The 18,254-nt window shown below is 42.5% G+C and overlaps 1 protein-coding gene across 1 annotated transcript; it reads left to right on the forward strand.

Annotated features, from left to right (window-relative positions):
* Positions 1-219: 219 nt before the first annotated feature.
* On the forward strand, positions 220-18,217 carry cavin1a (caveolae associated protein 1a). Its single transcript, XM_062409018.1, has 2 exons — positions 220-1,000; positions 15,112-18,217. The coding sequence occupies exons 1-2, from the start codon at positions 482-484 to the stop codon at positions 15,871-15,873; spliced, it is 1,281 nt and encodes a 426-aa protein (XP_062265002.1). The 5' UTR covers positions 220-481; the 3' UTR covers positions 15,874-18,217.
* Positions 18,218-18,254: the final 37 nt, after the last annotated feature.

Below are 18,254 nucleotides of genomic sequence, written 5' to 3' on the forward strand. Positions count from 1 at the left end.
ATTATGAGCCTTTTTTCGGGAGGTGGATCTCACCTGTGATGACCCCCTCACCGCTCCCTGTAAAAGAGTTGTGTCACGTATAGGGGGATTCTGGATATATGCTGCCCTGTGCCTGGACACACAATTGGGTGGAGCCCCTGCAGCAAGGGAAGCCGGGGATGGGGGCGGGTGTAGGGAGGGAAAAGTTTGAAGGGGTGGTTACACAGGGAGCAGGAGCATTTGAGTCAGGGAACACATGCCTCAGCTGTGAGAGGCCCTTCTCCCCTTGGCTGGCTGGCATCCCAGAGCAGAGGCACAGAGAGACAGAGAGGGTAGAGTGTGAGAGACGGCGGGTGAAGAGAAAGTTTCAAGTGGGAATTAGACTAGGAAAAGGCAAACAAGTGGATCTGAAAGTTGAAAAGGCCTCAGGGATTGAGTTTCTGTGCAGAGTAGCTCCGGCAGGTTGTTTTTCAGTTTTGTATTTTTATCTGTAGTTGGCGATATGACAGCCATGGCAGACACAAGTGTCCTGAAGGAGCACACAGCCCTGGCAGAGGTGGCTTACGACGATGAGGAGGTAGCTCTGGTGAGTGCCGCCACGGAGCCGGCAGTAGATGACGATGATGATGATGACGAGGACCCCTCAGAGGACGTGGACCTGGTGCTGACTCCCGGAGGCCCGAACGAAGCCCAGATGAACGGGGTCATGGTCCTGTCCCTGCTCGACAAGATCATCGGCGTGGTCGACCAGATCCAGCAGACCCAGAATGGCCTCGAGGCCCGGCAGGAGTCCATGGAGAAGTCTGTGTCGACCATCCAGGGGGAGCTGACCAAGTTGTCCAAGAACCACGTGGGGACCGCCACCGCGGTCAACAAAATGCTGGACAAGGTACGCAAGGTCAGCGTCAACGTCAAGACGGTGCGCTCCAACCTGGAGAAGCAGGCGGGCCAGATCAAGAAGCTGGAGAGCAACGAGAACGAGCTGCTGAAGAGACGCAACTTCAAAGTCCTCATCTACCAGGTGATTGGGGGAGAAATAACAGTGTGTGTGTTCCTGTGCTTATATATTTGTGAGGACCAGATTAAGCATAGAACCTACAGAGTGAGGATATTTTTGTAAAGTAAGGCCATTTTTGCCACTCCTCTCTTTTTCAACGTGAGTTTTGAGGGGTTAAGACTTTGTTTTTCTCTTAGGGTTAGAATGAGGTTTAGGGTTAGGGTTAGGCATTTGTTTTGGATGGTTAAAGTTAGGGTTACGGGCCAGGGAATGCATTATGTCAATCAGTGTCCTCGCTAAGATAGAAGTACAAACATGTGTGTGTGTGTGTGTGTGTATTACATGTCTCATCATGTAATGGCAAATATTAGTTTGAGAATGTGACCATCACAGAAATAAATTACACCATTAATAGTTTACATGTGATAATTCATGTTAATGTGCTACAATGACACTCACAGTCCTGGACACATTCCCCTGTTACAAAAGAAAGTTTTGAGTCAGTGTGAAGTGCACCTGAAAAGCCATCGGCCCCTGAGTGCAGGAATTTGACATCATCTCACCAGAGAGAGCTTGAGTCACCCAGTCGCTGTGACACGAGTTGGCCCCTTCAATAAAAAGAAGTCAATGAATCCTACCCTTGATGAATCTAAACTGCTGAATAGCACCACACAGAAAGAGGCTTGTGTACGTCAGCACAAAGTGTGGCCTCCGAAATGGCCGTAAAGTTAAATCACCACAAGCTGAGCTGCTGTGGAGCTTTGATTAATGCAGGACTGCTGCATTCGTTTTTAGCCTGGTGTTCCAAGTGAACTGGCCCCTGAGTGTATTTTCCCAGTGGTTCCACCTCGGCGGTTTCCATGACATAAACGCCTGGGATCACTTTTTCCTGAAACTTGAATGGGGCTGTGATATTTGCGAGGCGTCCGACACTGCGCTCCTCTATTTAGAAGCTGCTGTGTAATCTGTGCTAATGCTCGCAACGGAGAGCCAGACCTCCATGGGGGGAAAAAACAAGGCCGGTATAGTGACCTCTCTCACTCCGCAGGACTTCATGATTACCCGATGAAACTAAAGAAAGGCCTGTGGGCGTAAATAAAAATACAAGCCTCGTAAACACTGGCATGATGGGGCCACTCGAGACAGAACCAACGCCCCAGCCTCCGAGTGGCCAGAGGGCAGATAGTTGGCAGGCCGCTCACTGGTAAGATGAAGATGGAGTTTTCATTATGACAATTTCTCAGAAGTGGGACACATTTAAAACTCAGACATGAATAGCCAAAAGCACGTGTGTTCATATTGGGAGAATTCAACGGTAGTTAAAGAAGCAGTTCAGTCAATGAATGTCTTGGGTGGGCGGGGGGAAGCAGGACACATGATTAAACTTGAGAGGACTGATGAGGAAAAGTACCCCTGTGCATATGAGCCTTGTGGAGCAGCCCTTTTTATCGACGTGCTGTCATGTCTGGCTGCTAAAACCGGCAAAGCAGCAGGTACGCTTCGGTTTGTTTTGTGCGTGAAAAGGTCACGTGTCGTATGATCTGAAATTTGCCGACACGAATCAAAGGAAATGCGTGTTCGTCAGCGTACGCACATCACATCATAACATTTGCCATCTTTGTTGGCTGGTAAAGGGAAAAGATCTTTTTTAAAAGCCTCTGTAACAGTTCATCTTAGAGTTGCAAGCCTCTACACTGGCAGGCAGAATCTTTTTCACTTCCCCCTCCAGGGATGTCCACTGAGGGAGCAGGTTTCACTATCGGCATCTAGCAGAAATCCAATCATCGACAGTAAATTATTAAATTACTATTTAAGCAGGTGCTTCCTGCTGTTTAAGCCTCTATACAGTCTAAACCCTTTCACACAAAGGTCTACAAGTGCAGGACTCTGAACATTAATGGAGTAAACAGTCTGCAGATGTGGATGTTTTTTCTATTTATGAAGTTTGACATTTGAAGGCTTTTATTCTGAGTTAGGATAGTGTTACAACCGGCAGAGAGCCGGCATAATCCAGTCCCTGTTTGTGTTATTGCAACTTTAATGCTCTAATCTTTGTCTAAAGTTGGTCTCTCTCACGTTTACGAAGAAGTTGTAAGAGCGGGTCACTGCTTCCATTCCGCAGTTGCCGTTTTGGGCTCCCACGGTCTATATTTACTGCCAGAGGATGGCTGCGCCGTGTCCGGTTTAATTGAATGACAGACGGGCTGCTTCAATATTGGCAGCATTGCAAATCAACACTGGCTCCCCGACAGGTTTCAACACTTTCCGCCGTCTGTTTGTGTGTTAATGTGTTAGAGTGGGATAAGTTTAGAATTAGGTTAAAGCTCCTATATGGTTAGGGAAATAATGCAAGCTAGTTCATTGTCCTCACGAGTTTAGTTATACCAGTGTGTTTGTGGGTGTGTGGCCATTCCTCACAAGTACTTGCTTTCAACCACAAATCTAGTGTCAACTGAGGCAGAATTTGAGTAAGACAAGTGACTTACACATGCTGCATTGGACCTTGTTCTCAGATTTGCGGAGCCAGCACTGCCTCTAACTACAGGTGCCATCTTTTTTCTCTACTGCCACTCCGACTGCGAACTCTGAGAATAACCAGATACTTCAGGATTCTAGCAGGAAAGATTTGGACAGTGGTGCTTTATAATTAACTCTGCGATGACGGTGGCACACAGGATCCCCCCCGGCAACAGCAGGGTGTGGCGGTCGACATGTATCAGCAGGGGTAGAAGTATTCATAACCTTTACTTAAGTAGAAGTAACAACACCACAGTGTAGAAAATACTACGCAAGTAGTATCAAAGGTAAATATGGAGGAGGCTGAATTTAGGACCTATACTGCAGCCAGCCACCAGGGGGTGATCCAGATGATTTGGCTGCACTTTTGATGAGCTATCATTTCATCCATCTTTACATACAGGCTATGTTATTGGACACTTTGAAGGTGTCATCATTATTAGCTGGTAAAGGGGCTAATTTGAACTATTACTGTTGGGAAGCTTAATTAAGTAATGTGTCCTGCTTCATTAGTGGATTATATTTGGTAAATCTGTCAAATTTGTCTGCAAGGTCACTGGTAAAGCTTTTAAATAAATGTTGTGGAGTTAAAGGTACAAAATTTGCCTCCAAGTCTGAACATAAATAAAATAAAAATACTCAAGTTCTGTTTTTAAAATTGTGATTAAAAGTACAGAACTTGAGTAAAGGTACTTAGGTAATATTGCATATTTTACCACTGCATATCAGATATTAATGACAATATGTGGTTTCTCATGAACCAGTCTCACTGTGATCCCACTTACACAGAGAACATTCTCACTAGAGTCCTAAATGTGTTTCCTCTTGTTACAGTTAAACCATTTTAATTACATTTTGGGAGTTTAGGATTTGAAAAGTGTGTGAGGTACAACTGGGTGGTGTCGCTCTGCAGCTGTGACGCTGAGCTTTTAGAATAACAAGCCTCTAACTGTGAGTGTCCGGCTGCATGAGGCACCACCGGCCTGTCATCACAGCTCAAATGGAGACCAATTGTTTCTTCATGAGAATCAAGCACAGCCATTCTGATTGAGCGCAAGTTTATTTCCTTATTTAGTCTCACATTGCCAGGCATGTGGCTATTTTAGCCTCTGAGGCCTCATTTCCTGTTGTAGTGTTTGTTGAAGAAATTGTTAGGGAATGAACCGAGATGGAAGCTGGTACCAGTAACAAGACTCAATTCTAGTGAAACGGTTTATAGATACCGAGGCTTTTATGATGTTTGATGGTGGTAAAGTTAGGAATTAATATGTGTCACATAAGAGTTTTTTTTGTTTCAGCTCTATATTCTACTTAGGATGTTTAGTTCGTCTTTAGGGACAGCTAAAAGGTGTTTATTAATATTAACTAATACATTTTCTTTTGTGGATTATTTTCTCAATTAATAAAAAAATATTGTTTTGTCAATAGAATGTTTGAAAATAATTAAATATCAATTACCAGTTAATGTTTTCAGATGTTTTCTTGTAATGTTTGGTGATTTTCACTGTTTAATAGCATAAATTATCAATAAATAAAAAGGATATTCAGACTGATTGATTAGAAAGAAGCCCTACATCACCATACCCAGTTAGTTAACATTGTTCCAGTGCGACTTCAAACTCTGACTAAAAACGACAGGTGTCACGTGCGCATTATCTATTGGATTATGCAAATGAGTCCAGTTTATGCAACGTGATAGTGTTTGTCCATCGGAGTGTGAGACTGTTCTGCTCTGTGTCTGGAAACAGAGCGTTTGGCTGACGCTCAAGGACATTGATATAGCCATGGGCTCAGCTCTATCAGGAAGATGTAAGACTTCTCACTTTCAGTCTACTTATTCGACGCCGCCTTCACCGACCTTCCAGAGCTCAGGTTGCAGCCAACAAGCCACAGCCCCAGCCCAGGTTTCTGTACTGGCTACTGCCCAGACCAGACCATGTGTTATAACTCACTTCCACTTTCTGCAGACACATTGATCCAGCTAAAGCTTCTGGCCGCTCCAGCTCTAAATATTTGTTTGTAAGCACAAATCACATCTCGGCCTCAGTACAGGGATGGTATAGTCATGAAGAGCTTAGGTGACCCCTTGCAGGCGAGAGTGAGCAGCTGAGGAGCAGCAGAAGCACACGCCTTCAGCAGCACCAAGTTAGTGTTGTGATTCATCCCGTTGGCATCTCTGTGATTATCCTGCCATCATGCCCACTTGTTCCTCTCTTCTCAGTTGACTCCCACTATCGACTTAGCCCATAACCCCCACTTGGGAGCGACGGTCACAGCTCATTCAGTACTTGCTTGCTTGTACTTGTTCATTATGTTTTTCTCCTTTAGTCTCTCTCTCTCTCTCTCTCTCTCTCTCTCTCTCTCTCTCTCTCTCTCTCTCTCTCTCACCTCTGCTGCTCTCCTCTTTTACCAGGCCACTGGAAAGATATCTGGAAGGCTCCACATTTCACTGTTGCATGTCAGCTGCTGTGTCGAGCTAGCCAGTCCACTTCCAGTGCTCAGTGGTGTGCGTGTGAGAGCCACTGCGTGAAAAAAGTTGTCTAAAGGTGGTGCTCAGATAATGACATACATGATACAGAGATACATTTCAGATGTACAGTGTGTATTACAGTCAAAAATTTGCTGAAAGTAAAGATTGTGAACCATTACTTAATCATTCAGGACCAGGTTGTTAATTACCTTGCCAAGAGTTAACTTATCTAATTGTATTTCTTGAAATGTTGAACTATTCCTTTTAAAATCAATCTTGTGTTTCCTCTGAGCATCCCATCCCTCTCATTTTATTCAACGGGGTTCAGCAAATCTTGGAGCCAGAACCATGTTTCTTTCGGCACGACTAGTCAAATCCTGATCTTCTGATCACGTCCCCTATTATTTATTTTTTACAAAGTCCCGCACTTTTCATTCATGGAATAAGGAACCTGATCATAAGAAATGTGTTTACACTAAAAACACTGACAGTTATTTTACAGTTACGATTATTGTAAGGATTGCTCTGGCCTTTCGGGTCGGGTTTACATTCACTTACAACACATTTGCACGGTGACTCACTTTTTAGTTCGGGTGTGTTTGTGTGTGTGTGCGTCTGAGATATAAGACGTGGATTTGCTGATAGTGTTACTGTAGCTTTTCCCGTGCTGCTGTCATAAGGCTATAGAGCGTGTACAGCAGAAAGAAGATCCCTGCTGTTCCAGCATGTGAAAACACTGTACGTGTCTGCGTACAATTTTTATTATTGACTATAAATAGATTTATATGATATGTCGGCTGTATTCGTTTTGTTTGACCTGTAGCAAAGAGGGTCCTTGCTTCAATCATTTTTCATCTTATTTTCTCATAATAAGGTTATACAGAGTTTAGCCCAAACTAAAACTATCTTGATCTAATGGGCATTTTCACACTAGACATTTTCGACTTGTCACAGTAGAAAAAGTACCAGTGTTAATAATAAAATGAGTGATGGCTGAATTCCATTTAGCTGCTTCAGCTTCAGGGTCCTGGTGTTTTTCATGCTGGCTCAGTGACTCATGGTCATATGTTAATGGGACAGAGACAGTGTGAACGTTATGAGTAACAACTGTACTTTTTCTACTGAGACCTATTCATACTTTCTCATATCATGGTGTCATGTTGGGTCTTTTGCTTTTCCATTATGCTTTCATATTTTTGGGTGAAATGACCCTGCAACTCTCTATGTGGTATTAAATCATTGTTCAAGATTTTAATTGAACCTGGAGTGATGTTTTATCGGTCCGTGTTGCACTTAAACTACTGTTGTTTGCATACACAAGCACATCTGCATGTATCCAACAGTGTTTTGCTGTGAAACATTTCTCCTGCTCCACGATATTACATGTTCCTACCGCTCCTATCAGAATAACTACATTTACATTCCCCGACGCCTGATCTCAGGTCGCAGCTGCCCTCCCCTCTCACCGCACATCCCCATCCCACCAGAGGAGACAGGATTTGCCAGCTGGGACACCGATCAGATCTCTGGATTTTGAACGGTTGTAGTTTTCATCCAGCTTCTTGGCTGGCAGGCAGAAATGTGTCCTCATGCCTGACCACAACTCAGAGGAAGCTGCTGATTCTAAAAATTTGCAGGCACGCCCTTCATTTACAAGGCCGTCGCCAAAATAAAAAGTTGGCCTTATTATCTGAGTGGCTTTACGGTATTAAGATACGCTACTACTATTTTGCTTTTGATTATAAATACACCCTCAGCAGTGCAGTGGAATGGTGCAGTGTCCTGTTTCATCGAGGGGGTCTGAATTCAGGAATCAGCAGCGCCAATTAATTGACTAATTGCATTGACACATATATCCTGATAAATGTATGTGTTTGACCATGTAGTGTCAGTTTTTGGATGCATGCTGTACTTTCCATACACCAGGTATTTTGTCATTTTAAGTTTAACCTAAAGTGAAAAGATTTCACATGGACAACAGTTCACAGCTCAGTCTTTGCACAGTTTTAACACCTGAAAACTGGAGGTGAACATTTAAAAACTGATACCTGCATATCTTCTTACCATCTTCTTGAAAAGGATGTGTTTATTTTAATAATACAAAAAGTTGCTGTTAAAGCTGGACCCATACATGTTTCTATTAATATTCCTCACTGTTATTCCTGTAACCTAATACGTTGCGTGTGAAAGGGAAGTTCGGTGCTGCTCACTGCTCCAGTGGCGGCTCGCTGTTCTTGTCACTGACATGTGAGTTATAGGTTGTCACAGGGAGCGTGTCGGTGTGGAAACACCTCAGGATTAGATTTTGCATGCACAGGGATGTTTAGGATGTTTAAACTATTAATAATGCCAAAAGTACTAAAGTAATCTATGCAAGAGGCGAAAGTTGAGGATAACATGATTGACTATATCTGAAAAACGTATCCTCGTTTTTAAACAGTGCACATTTGAACTGGGAAGGCTGGAATTCATTTTATTACAAGTTGATAATGAGGCTCCAGTCTTATGTGAGAGTGAAACTATTTCCACACCTTATAAACAAACACTGAATAAAACCTCTAAACAACCAGTCAGTTTTTCCATCTAGTATATCCCATCATTTTTTAATGTCACACAGACAACTGCTTATTTCAGAACAAAGCAAAGCATTGTGGGTGATTGGCTGCACGCCTTCTTTCCCATACCAGGTGTAATTTGGCATGAGTTTTCAGTCATGTATCATTACATCGGCCTAATGTTACTCAGTAGTTATAGTTTCCTAAAGCCGGGCCCAGTGTTCTGCTCACTTGAGCCACATATCACATTATCCTGTAAAGCGATTATATGTATTTACACAGATAAAAAATATGGTCAATATCTGCATCATACCACTACTTTTCCTTACTTTTTTATGATTAAATCAATGAAAAAATCATATAAATCTTTATGCTCAGTTCAGTATGACGTGCAAATTTGAGGGTCTGATTGGCTAAAACTTCCTGTACCGCTCTAGTGTCACTATGGACAGCCCCTTCAGTGGAGAAAAAGGGATTAGTCACTGCTGTGTATAATATGTTCCAGCTCTGTGGCTGCCGCTTCACACAGAGACTTCACTGGAAAAGCTCATTTTCTATCTTTGCCTGAGACTGACCCAGGGATTCCAGCGGTTTCAGAGGCATGGATGTGGGAAGGGTGAGCTGTGGAAAAAGGGCTTCCCCCTCAGGGTTCCTGTGTGTGAAATCACACATCACTGTGACAGAGAAGCCAAGGAACTCTCTTCCTGTGGCATGCCCCTAACATGACATCGCCATGGTGGCTATGTGGTGTATACAGAGGCCTTCTCTTTGAAGGAATCTGTGTATAGACAGCGGGAGTGGTGAATATTTCCATCGCCCACGGGACATTTAATAATGTAGAATACGAGAGCTTCGTGAAACAGAATTAGCTTTGTGTAAACTCCAATCGGCCTGAGGCTGGAGGCGGCTGGTGCAGTCCTCTGTGAATTGTGTGAGGGGGCGGGAGGCTACAATATTAATGACCAGAGCACATTAGCGTCCTTATTTTAGCCTCCGAGCTCTCGTCAGGGTGAGGAGCCTCATAATTCTGGCCCTCGCAGGACTCGAACTCGCAAACCTCCACCGCCGTTTCAGGTTCAATCTCTCAATCTGGCCTTGCACCCATCCTGGACTGGCACACGGGTCAGTGATATAACTCATTGTGAAGCTAAGTGCACAGCTGCAGAGAACCGGACAGGATAAGACAGCTGCTCCTGTGACTCACCGACAGGCCTTTCATCACACTGCCTCAGAAGGAACGCTGTGTGTGCCTGGTCTATACACGCACTCTCCAGTAGGTGGATTGAGGTTGTGAATGTTGTGTCGATAAGATACGTTAAGATCAGCATTGATACATTTCCTAGCTACTGCCTATATTAGTTATAGATGAGCAGTAATTTGGGGAATAGTCTATTTATCAACAAGGAGGTTTGGTTTTCATCTGTTTGTTAGTTAGCATGACAAATTATTACCATTAAACATGTTTGAAGGATGTAGCATGGGTCAGAACCATAGGTCAGAACCCATTCAATTAGGGTTAGGATCGGGATCAGGGGGCGGCTCCAGGATTATTCTTTTCTCTTTCTTTAACATTTGTTGTTTTTTTCCAATATTTTCACTAATTTCATTGAGAGTAATTCTTAAGAAAGATTTATGAAATAAATCAGACATGTTTAGGGGAGTAATATTTTTGTGTGTGTGCAATTTGGGGCAGATCCAAATAAAAATCCGGTTCTATTAAATTTTAATGTGGTTTAATTGGGGGACTGTTGGACCATGGCAGAAATATGTACTCTTTTATGATGTAATTTAATCTTATTTTAACCCTTATATGGCTTCTTATATAGAATGTGTTTAAGTCTGATTACTATAACGTGAACAGATTGTTATTTAATGTAAACCCTAACCCTATTAATTTGTATTACTGCACATAACACAAACTGTGACCCACAAAACCAACTTACAATGAGTAATGGTGATAAAAATAACACCCAGAGCGGAAAACATGGTAATTTGTGTGCAATCAGGAAACCGCCTTCTTCTGACATCTTTTTGATCTGGCTCAATAAAGTTACATGCTGAAACCGTCACTTCATTCATCTATTGATGCCTATGGCTCGAATTGTTAATGTGGACATTTTTCATTCTAAGAAACAATATTGAACCAGGTGGATTAATGGAACCCTTGTAACTGATATAGAGACAGAGAATGTGTACCGGGAAAAAAAGTGAAATGCCAGTGGCTTTAGTCACAGCCGCTGTGTTCTATACACTGTGCTCTGTTGTCCGTGGTTACAGCAGAGTCCTTTTGGGCAGGACTCATCGTTCTACTGCCGTCTCCGCAGTTATTTCCGGATAAGGCCAGGTTCCTAAAAGGATGAATGGCGAGAGAGACATAGCTGCTCCTTCAATGGTCACCAGTGCACAAAACCTTAATGTAAATCCAGTATTGTCTCTGGTTAAAGCCTGAGCCCCTGTCAGAGTCAGATATAACATTTTGGAATTAATAACATTTTGTCAACAGGAAAACAATGCTGTTTTTTTACACAAACACTTTAAATCCAAGGATTTTTGAAGGATTGTTTTTCTTCGTAGACTAACACAATTGTTTGGGGGATTTTGATTATTCTCAATTCTGAGATGATGTCTTTTTACTTCTTGACCTGCTTCCTGCATCTTTTCCCTGTTTATCATTACTGGCTCTCTCGATAATTGCTGTTGTCGAAGCTGTTTACCAAACTCCCTCTCTCTTATCTGCTGGGACTTTTTAATTGCACCTCCTGTATTGTGCCTCCTTCTGAGAGACAGCTCAGACACACAGCTCAGTGGAGAGACCGCTTGTCTGAACAAATACAACAAATAGAGAGGTAGAGTCCCTTATTATCAGAAGCTTTTCAATGAGGTATGTATGACGCTATTTGGAGGAAAGAAACATTGGCAAAAGACCCTTTCATTGAGGAGAGCAACCACACATACACACACACACACACACCCTCTGAGTTCTGACTTTTCCACTGCCGGTAAATGGAAGGAGAGAGGAAGGCAACACAGACACCCTAATGGACCCGACCATTCCTCACAAGGTTCTTTTGGTTTGTAATCAGTCAGGGAAACCAAAACAGGGTTTGCTGATATAATCACAATTTCCCCAAATTCAGCTCACTGAGTCAAGTTTCAAGAATGTCAACAGCTAAATGTTCCAACAAGCAGCGTCTCTGTTTTCAGTTACGAGTTGCCACGAGCCTTGAGAGCCTAATAAAAGACTGTAAGGTTTTGAAATGTCACTAAAAAGTATTAGCTCATTACAGAGAGTAGTATTATATAACGAACATGATGCTGGAACATGTCGTAATTTCCTTGTGTTGTATGACTTCACTGCTGTTTCTCCGTTGGCTGCGGAACTTTCCTGCTCCGGGATCAGAGCTGCCACCTCTTATGAAAGGTGTTCACAGTCTGGCTTCATGGAAAAAACTCTGTTTACGTGCGTGAGGGTGGACGAATATGTGTTTGCATGAATACTCATACTTTTTCCATGAACATAGCAGATGCATTTGTATGTAAATATATTTTCAAAATGTAAAAGTAACACATTGGCTTTCAATTTTAGCCCTCCGGCCAAATTTACCCCCCAGCAGAAAACAAGCTTTGCCAGGGACATATGAGTTCACAGAACAGCTTCCTACACAGCTATGGAGTGCACACTATATCAGGTCACTTTTCAGGGCTTTTTGTATTTGTCCAATTCCATTTTTATGAGTCCACATTGCTCTGATCATACATATGGAAAAATGTTGCTCACAGATTCCAAAATATCTCTCATCAGTGTTACTGTTACACCTCATGTCTGCAAAGCAGGTGCGGCGTTTGATCCAAGTGTAACTGTAACACGCTCAGAACAACTGACAGCCTCCCGTCGGGATATTGTTGTTGAGTTGTCAGCTGTTTGTCCGGCTGAACTTCCCCCGCCCATCAGAGACGGCGTGAGGAGGGGGTCGCCATGGTGACGGAGCGCTGTGTTTATCTGTTGCTGTGCAGGGAGAGGGGAGGGGTGTTTTGTGGCGGGGGCTGAATGCTGCGGTGGCTGGTCGCCAGAGAATGGTAGATGGTATCCAGAGAGAGGGAAAGGCCAGCCCAAAATAAAGCTATAGAGAGCAGGTCCACACCGCAGGCAGCACCAGATAAGGAGGCTCAATCTGTATCATGACAGGACCGTATGGCAATATATGAACTGGCCAGGGACAGGTGTCTGTCTGTCATGAATCAGATATCAGGATAAATCCTATTTGCTGTGTGTTTTCTCAACACTGCACATTACCGATGTCTTAATACAACAAACCGCACTCAAACATGTTGTTTATTCTTGTACATTTAGCGCATGATTACAGCTGCCCTGATCGGTGAGGCCCAGACTTTCCATCTTGCATGGCCGTCCATCAGGATCCGTGAATTATTCTCTGAGAAATCAAAGAACATGTTGCAAAACATCCTATCACACAGTGTTTAAGAAAGTGGAAAACAATATCCTGGACCTCCTCATCGCAAATATACTAAAATAAATAAACATTCTTGATATATACTCCAACAGTGGAATTTCACCTGTGTTTTCTTCACATTTATCTCTTTCTTCACATTATAAGTCTTGATATCCCCATACTGAGACGTACACTGACTACCTCTACCTGTGATTGCTCTGAGTGACGTGAATCTAATCTTTATCCTCAATATCCTGCATGTTTAAATGGCATATACCTCTCTGGCATGAGTGGCAACATCCCAGGTTTCCATTTAAAAGTGGAAACAGTCATCTGTCTGTGTGGCACATGAGATGATGTAAAGACGGCAAGGTGTGTTAATATAAAACAAACGATAGAGCCACATTAATTAGAACCCGAAATGACTTCATCTGAAGCGACCGCTATGCGGGGAAAGGAAGAGTGATTAAATGAGACTGGATGGTGAAGACGTGCGCCTGTGTCAAAGGTGATGCATTTATTCAAACTGTTGATGTGGTGATGGTGATTAATTTGACGGCATAGTGCTGCCTTATGAGGCTGTTTGTTTTTACAATCTGCCCAATGAATAGGTTGGAGACAAACAGACATGTGCAATGAGCCAGTACTGTAGATCTATTTCAACTGAGCATACTGTATGTGGCTCCGGTCTATATGAGGCAGCAGGCTGAGTGTAACCACATTAAGCCACATAAGGTCAATACTGGATAAAAAGAAGTATAGAGATAATCCTAATTTTAAGAACCTTCTACATGCTAATAAAGATACTGACATCGATCAAAGATATTTTCTTTTTATTTCATTTTAGAATGTTTAAGGTTACTTGCATTGAAGACCTGCTGTCTCTTGATATTTTAGTCAAACATTTTACTATTCAAACAAGTCTGAATACTGTTTTAAAACGATTTTCTACCAGGATAAGACTAAAAAAGCCATTTAATTAAACATAAAGACCATCAACATTAATTCAGGGTATCAGTATCATCAAACATTAACCAGTATAACTGTAGTTCCTACTGTACAAGGACATGGGCAGCTCCGGGTTATAAGGTGTTGGTGACTCAAACTCTATACTCTATAAAATCCAAAGAGAAGCAGTGAGGTGTGGCACGGAGGTGCAGCAGGGTGGGGCCACTAATCCTCCCAGGGGGGTCACAGACATCCCGTTCAGAGGGATCACATTTTTAGCCTTGAACCTCTTCTCCCTGAGTGGATATCTGGTGCCACAGTGTGGAAATATGGTTGCTGTAGTGCTGATTGATTGGCAGCTGTCAGCTTTACAGCAGTGTAGTGTGCTGTGTGAACAAATCATGTTGTACAGTGATGGAAAACATGTCATGGTAAACCCTCTGTGTGAGAATTCAAATGTAAATTTAGCAAATAGGTTTTACAACATAGGGAAAATAAATCTATATCGCTGTAACTAGGTTTTTCATATTTAACTCAAAAATCACTGTTTTGAAAAGTTAAGTCTATTTAAATTAAGTTTATTCAAATTTTTTAAATACCATTATATTATCTTTTTTCAATTGGGAAGTTGCTGTACTGCTTTGCTCTGTGCCTAAATGGAAAAATATGGTGCAGAGAAGATAACATCACCGTGGCAGGAAATGCATCAGTTTGCTGCAGTTTCATTATGACTGTGGAGCTTCAGATAGTATCATTGTTCTTTGAAATCACATTATTTGGGAGATGTGTCATACAATGCACACCAACCAGAGCTGTTGTGTTTCTTATTATTGTAAGTGTCAAACAAATGGTAAACCACCTTTCAGGTAAACACCACTAGATGGCACTCTACACCAGCCAGAAGCAGTGAACAACTGAGCTTACAGACAGTGTCGATGAAATCAATCTATGAAGCAACAAGCTCATATTTCCTTTTTTCATTTCTCACCCAAAGGCCATTGACTTCACTTTCTCAAGCTGATAATTTTCACATGACATATTAAATGAAATGCCATGATTTACATGAATCGTTCAACACAATCAGTTTAGCATCATGACTGTTCATTTTGTAGTAAATGTCAAAGTGGTGATGTGATTGATTTCACATATTGTGATTTTGACGTTTCCTGTTTCCCTCCTAATTTTCACCTTCAGGACCAAGTGAAGGCACCAAAGGCAACCAAGAGCAAGACAGAAGAGACAGTGGAGGGCATCGCAGTGGAGGGCCTCGAGCAGATACCCGAGGAGGGACAGGAGGGAGTCAAGGCCAATCTCAATTCAGACGAGGAGGTGGAGATTGAGGAGATTATTGAAGAGTCTCGTACCAAGCGCCTCCAACGCACCACCAAGCAGCAAGTGGACAACATAAAGAAAGCCTTCTCCAAAGAGAAAATGGAGAAGACCAAACTAAAGACCAAGGAGAACTATGAGAAGACCCGGCAGAGAACCCGAGACAACCTGGAGAAGACAAGACAGAGAACCCGTGACAACCTGGAGAAAACTAAGCACAGCCTGGAGAAGAAGATCGGCAAACTCGGGACCCGCATGACGCCCAATCTGGAGCGCCGGGCGAAGATGAAGACCTCCAAAGATAAGGTCAGCAAGTCCCTTACCCCTGACCACACGGTCTATGCTCGCTCCAAGACCACCGTGTACCGTGTGCCCCCATTCACCTTCTACGTTAAGAAGATCCGAGATGGGGAGGAGGAGGAGGTGATGCAGAACACGGAGATGGAGGAGGTGGCTGAGTCTGAGGGCCACCTGGGAGAAGAGGAGAACGGGCTCGGCGTGCACGTGGAGGTGGAGGAAGGGGAGCTGGTACGTGTGGACAGCCCAGAGATGGATGCTCTGTTGGAGGTGACTGAGGATCTGGTCCTGGTGGAGACAGACCACCTCAAGAAGGCACAACACGAGTAGAGAGACCCACCTGTGCAGGAAAAGACGTAATTACGAGGAAAGGAAAGAAGCCCTCATAAAGGAATGAATGAAGAAAGGAAAGAAGTCTCAATGAATGAAAGAATGACGAAAGGAAAGAAGTCTTGATAAATTAGTTGAATTACATGGACACAATATTAGTTGTAGAGACTTTCTAGACGTGATCACAATCTATTTTAGGTCGTTTTTGTTTCTGTTCTCTTTTTATTGTACCCAAAATGGATGACTTTCATATTTGCTCCTCTTTAGCATATAAATAAGAAAATCTATTAAAAAACTAAGTTTTCGAAACACGCCGCAGGCTGACTGGGTATCTTAGACTTGTATGTTTAGAATATTTGCTGTTTGTTGTTGGTTTGATAAATTGAGGAGCGAAAAAAAAGTTATAAATAGTCTTTGCTATTGAGATGTAATGTATAATACAATATTAACCATGTATGATATGCACATTAATAGGAAGGCTAGCAGGAAGTTGTTGGAAAGATTTACACAGATCTGTGTATTTTTGACTTGGTCAAGCCAGAAAGGCATGGGAAATACCTTGAACTACAAATTCAGTTTTAAATCCGGATGTTTCAAAGTGTACACCAAACACACATAACAATAAAACCAGGCACAGTTTAAATGTTTTGGCTGAGCGGTCAACGTTTTTGTGATTGATGGCTTGAATTATGTAATGTGCACGTGTGAAACTATAAAACTGAACACAAAGCCAAAGATTAGGACTGAGAAATAAAGAACTGAGAAGACGGGCTGAGAGGGAATGAATTTATAAGAACATTACCCAAGATAATGCACAATGCCTCAGGGCAAAATATACTTATCCAGACATCGTCTCAAATGATAGAAAGTAATGTTTTGCTTTAACATTCTATGTAATGTAAATTATAAATGTAAAGTACTGAAAATGGAAGTGTAATATCTCTTGTATCAGAAATACTACATATTATGTAGGGATATATCTCATGCTACTCTATCCAAGGTCGATAATTGGTCGCTCATTTCAGCGGTGATTTAACAAAATACTAAAAGCGTATAATTATGACATTCAGAATGTAACCGTTGCTGTGGTTTATCTTTACAATGCATGCTTGAAAACACTGTTCGATCATCTTTCACTGTAGCGCACTCATTCAGCATGTCACATTGCTGAGTTTCACAGAGCACAGCGCTGCACAGGGAGGCACAGGAGAGAGAAAACAATTGCATCGCCATGGTTACAGCTCATCACAGTACATTGGCACAGCCCTGTTAAAATTTCCCAAGGTAATTGCAGGCAGAAACAATATATAGCCTGAAGAGCAAGATGACAGCTTAATGGCTGATTATGTAGCTGGAGATGGAAATGTCATTCTAAATGTAGTTGGGGGCAAGCAGCACGCTGCCAGGTATTTATGAATGGCTCGGTACCTGAACAAATGTCATACCAGCGCAATGGCACGATCCAGTCCACAAACGTTTTCACAGAGACCATGTGCAATCTTGTGCGTCTCATCGGAATTATTAAAGGAATGTCCACTGTGACAGATACCCCATGATTAACAAAATTAGGTTATTGAGGAGAAGGCGGCAGTGGAGGATTAGAAGAAGCTATGTGTTAATTGGGTTGTGATTATTCTGAACCTGATAATGGCAGTGCTCTGTCTTTGCCACTTTTGAGCGTGTACGTTAAGCATGCAGGGCTACAGATGGAGACAAGGTGGTGGTTACAGCCTCCATTTTCCCTTCTTAGAGACTGTGTGACCTTGATGTGCTGTAGGCCCACTGTGCAGCAGGGAACTCCATTAAAACAATCAATAGGCTGGGGGATGCAATTAAGGAGAGTGCTCCTTCTGAGCACTGAGCAGGGTATGAACTGGGCGGAGGACATTTTGTACGTGTGTTATTGTTTGATTGTGAAAGGTTGTGTGCATACTATATACCCACACTGTTTGTGAAAGTCTCAAGTTCGTCTGCATTGAATTGTCGCCGGCCCGTGACATCACATAGGCTTATAATTGTAGCACATTTGTATTGATTTCTTTTTGACAAGGATGTGCACACTGTCTAGCACATCAAACATTGAAACACTTGTAGGATATCGGCGTGCCTCTGGAGGAAATGTGTGTTTTTGCCACCTTGTACATTTTTATAAACTGCCAGTGAGCTACGAGTGGGATGTAGGCGACGTACAGAAACACTTGAAAAAAAGATTATACTCATTTAAATGAATGTCCCCCATATTACTAGGTAGCAGTGATTAATTAAACCAGACGCTGGAGCTTGCCTTTTGCTGTTTTGTTTAAGGCCCCTTTCAATAAAAAATAAAAGCTTACTGAATAATAAATACTGCCTTTTACTTTATGTGTCTTTTACCTGAGTGT

This window comes from Platichthys flesus, chromosome 16 (assembly GCF_949316205.1).
Source record: "Platichthys flesus chromosome 16, fPlaFle2.1, whole genome shotgun sequence".
NCBI classification, from domain to species: Eukaryota; Metazoa; Chordata; class Actinopteri; order Pleuronectiformes; family Pleuronectidae; genus Platichthys; species Platichthys flesus.

Excerpts from the sequence above, each read along its gene's own strand:
- cavin1a (XM_062409018.1), top strand. The coding sequence starts at position 482 with ATGACAGCCATGGCAGACACAAGTGTCCTGAAGGAGCACACAGCCCTG. Across the intron at positions 1,001-15,111 it reads TCAAAGTCCTCATCTACCAG|GACCAAGTGAAGGCACCAAA; the intron begins GTGATTGGGGGA and ends TTTCACCTTCAG.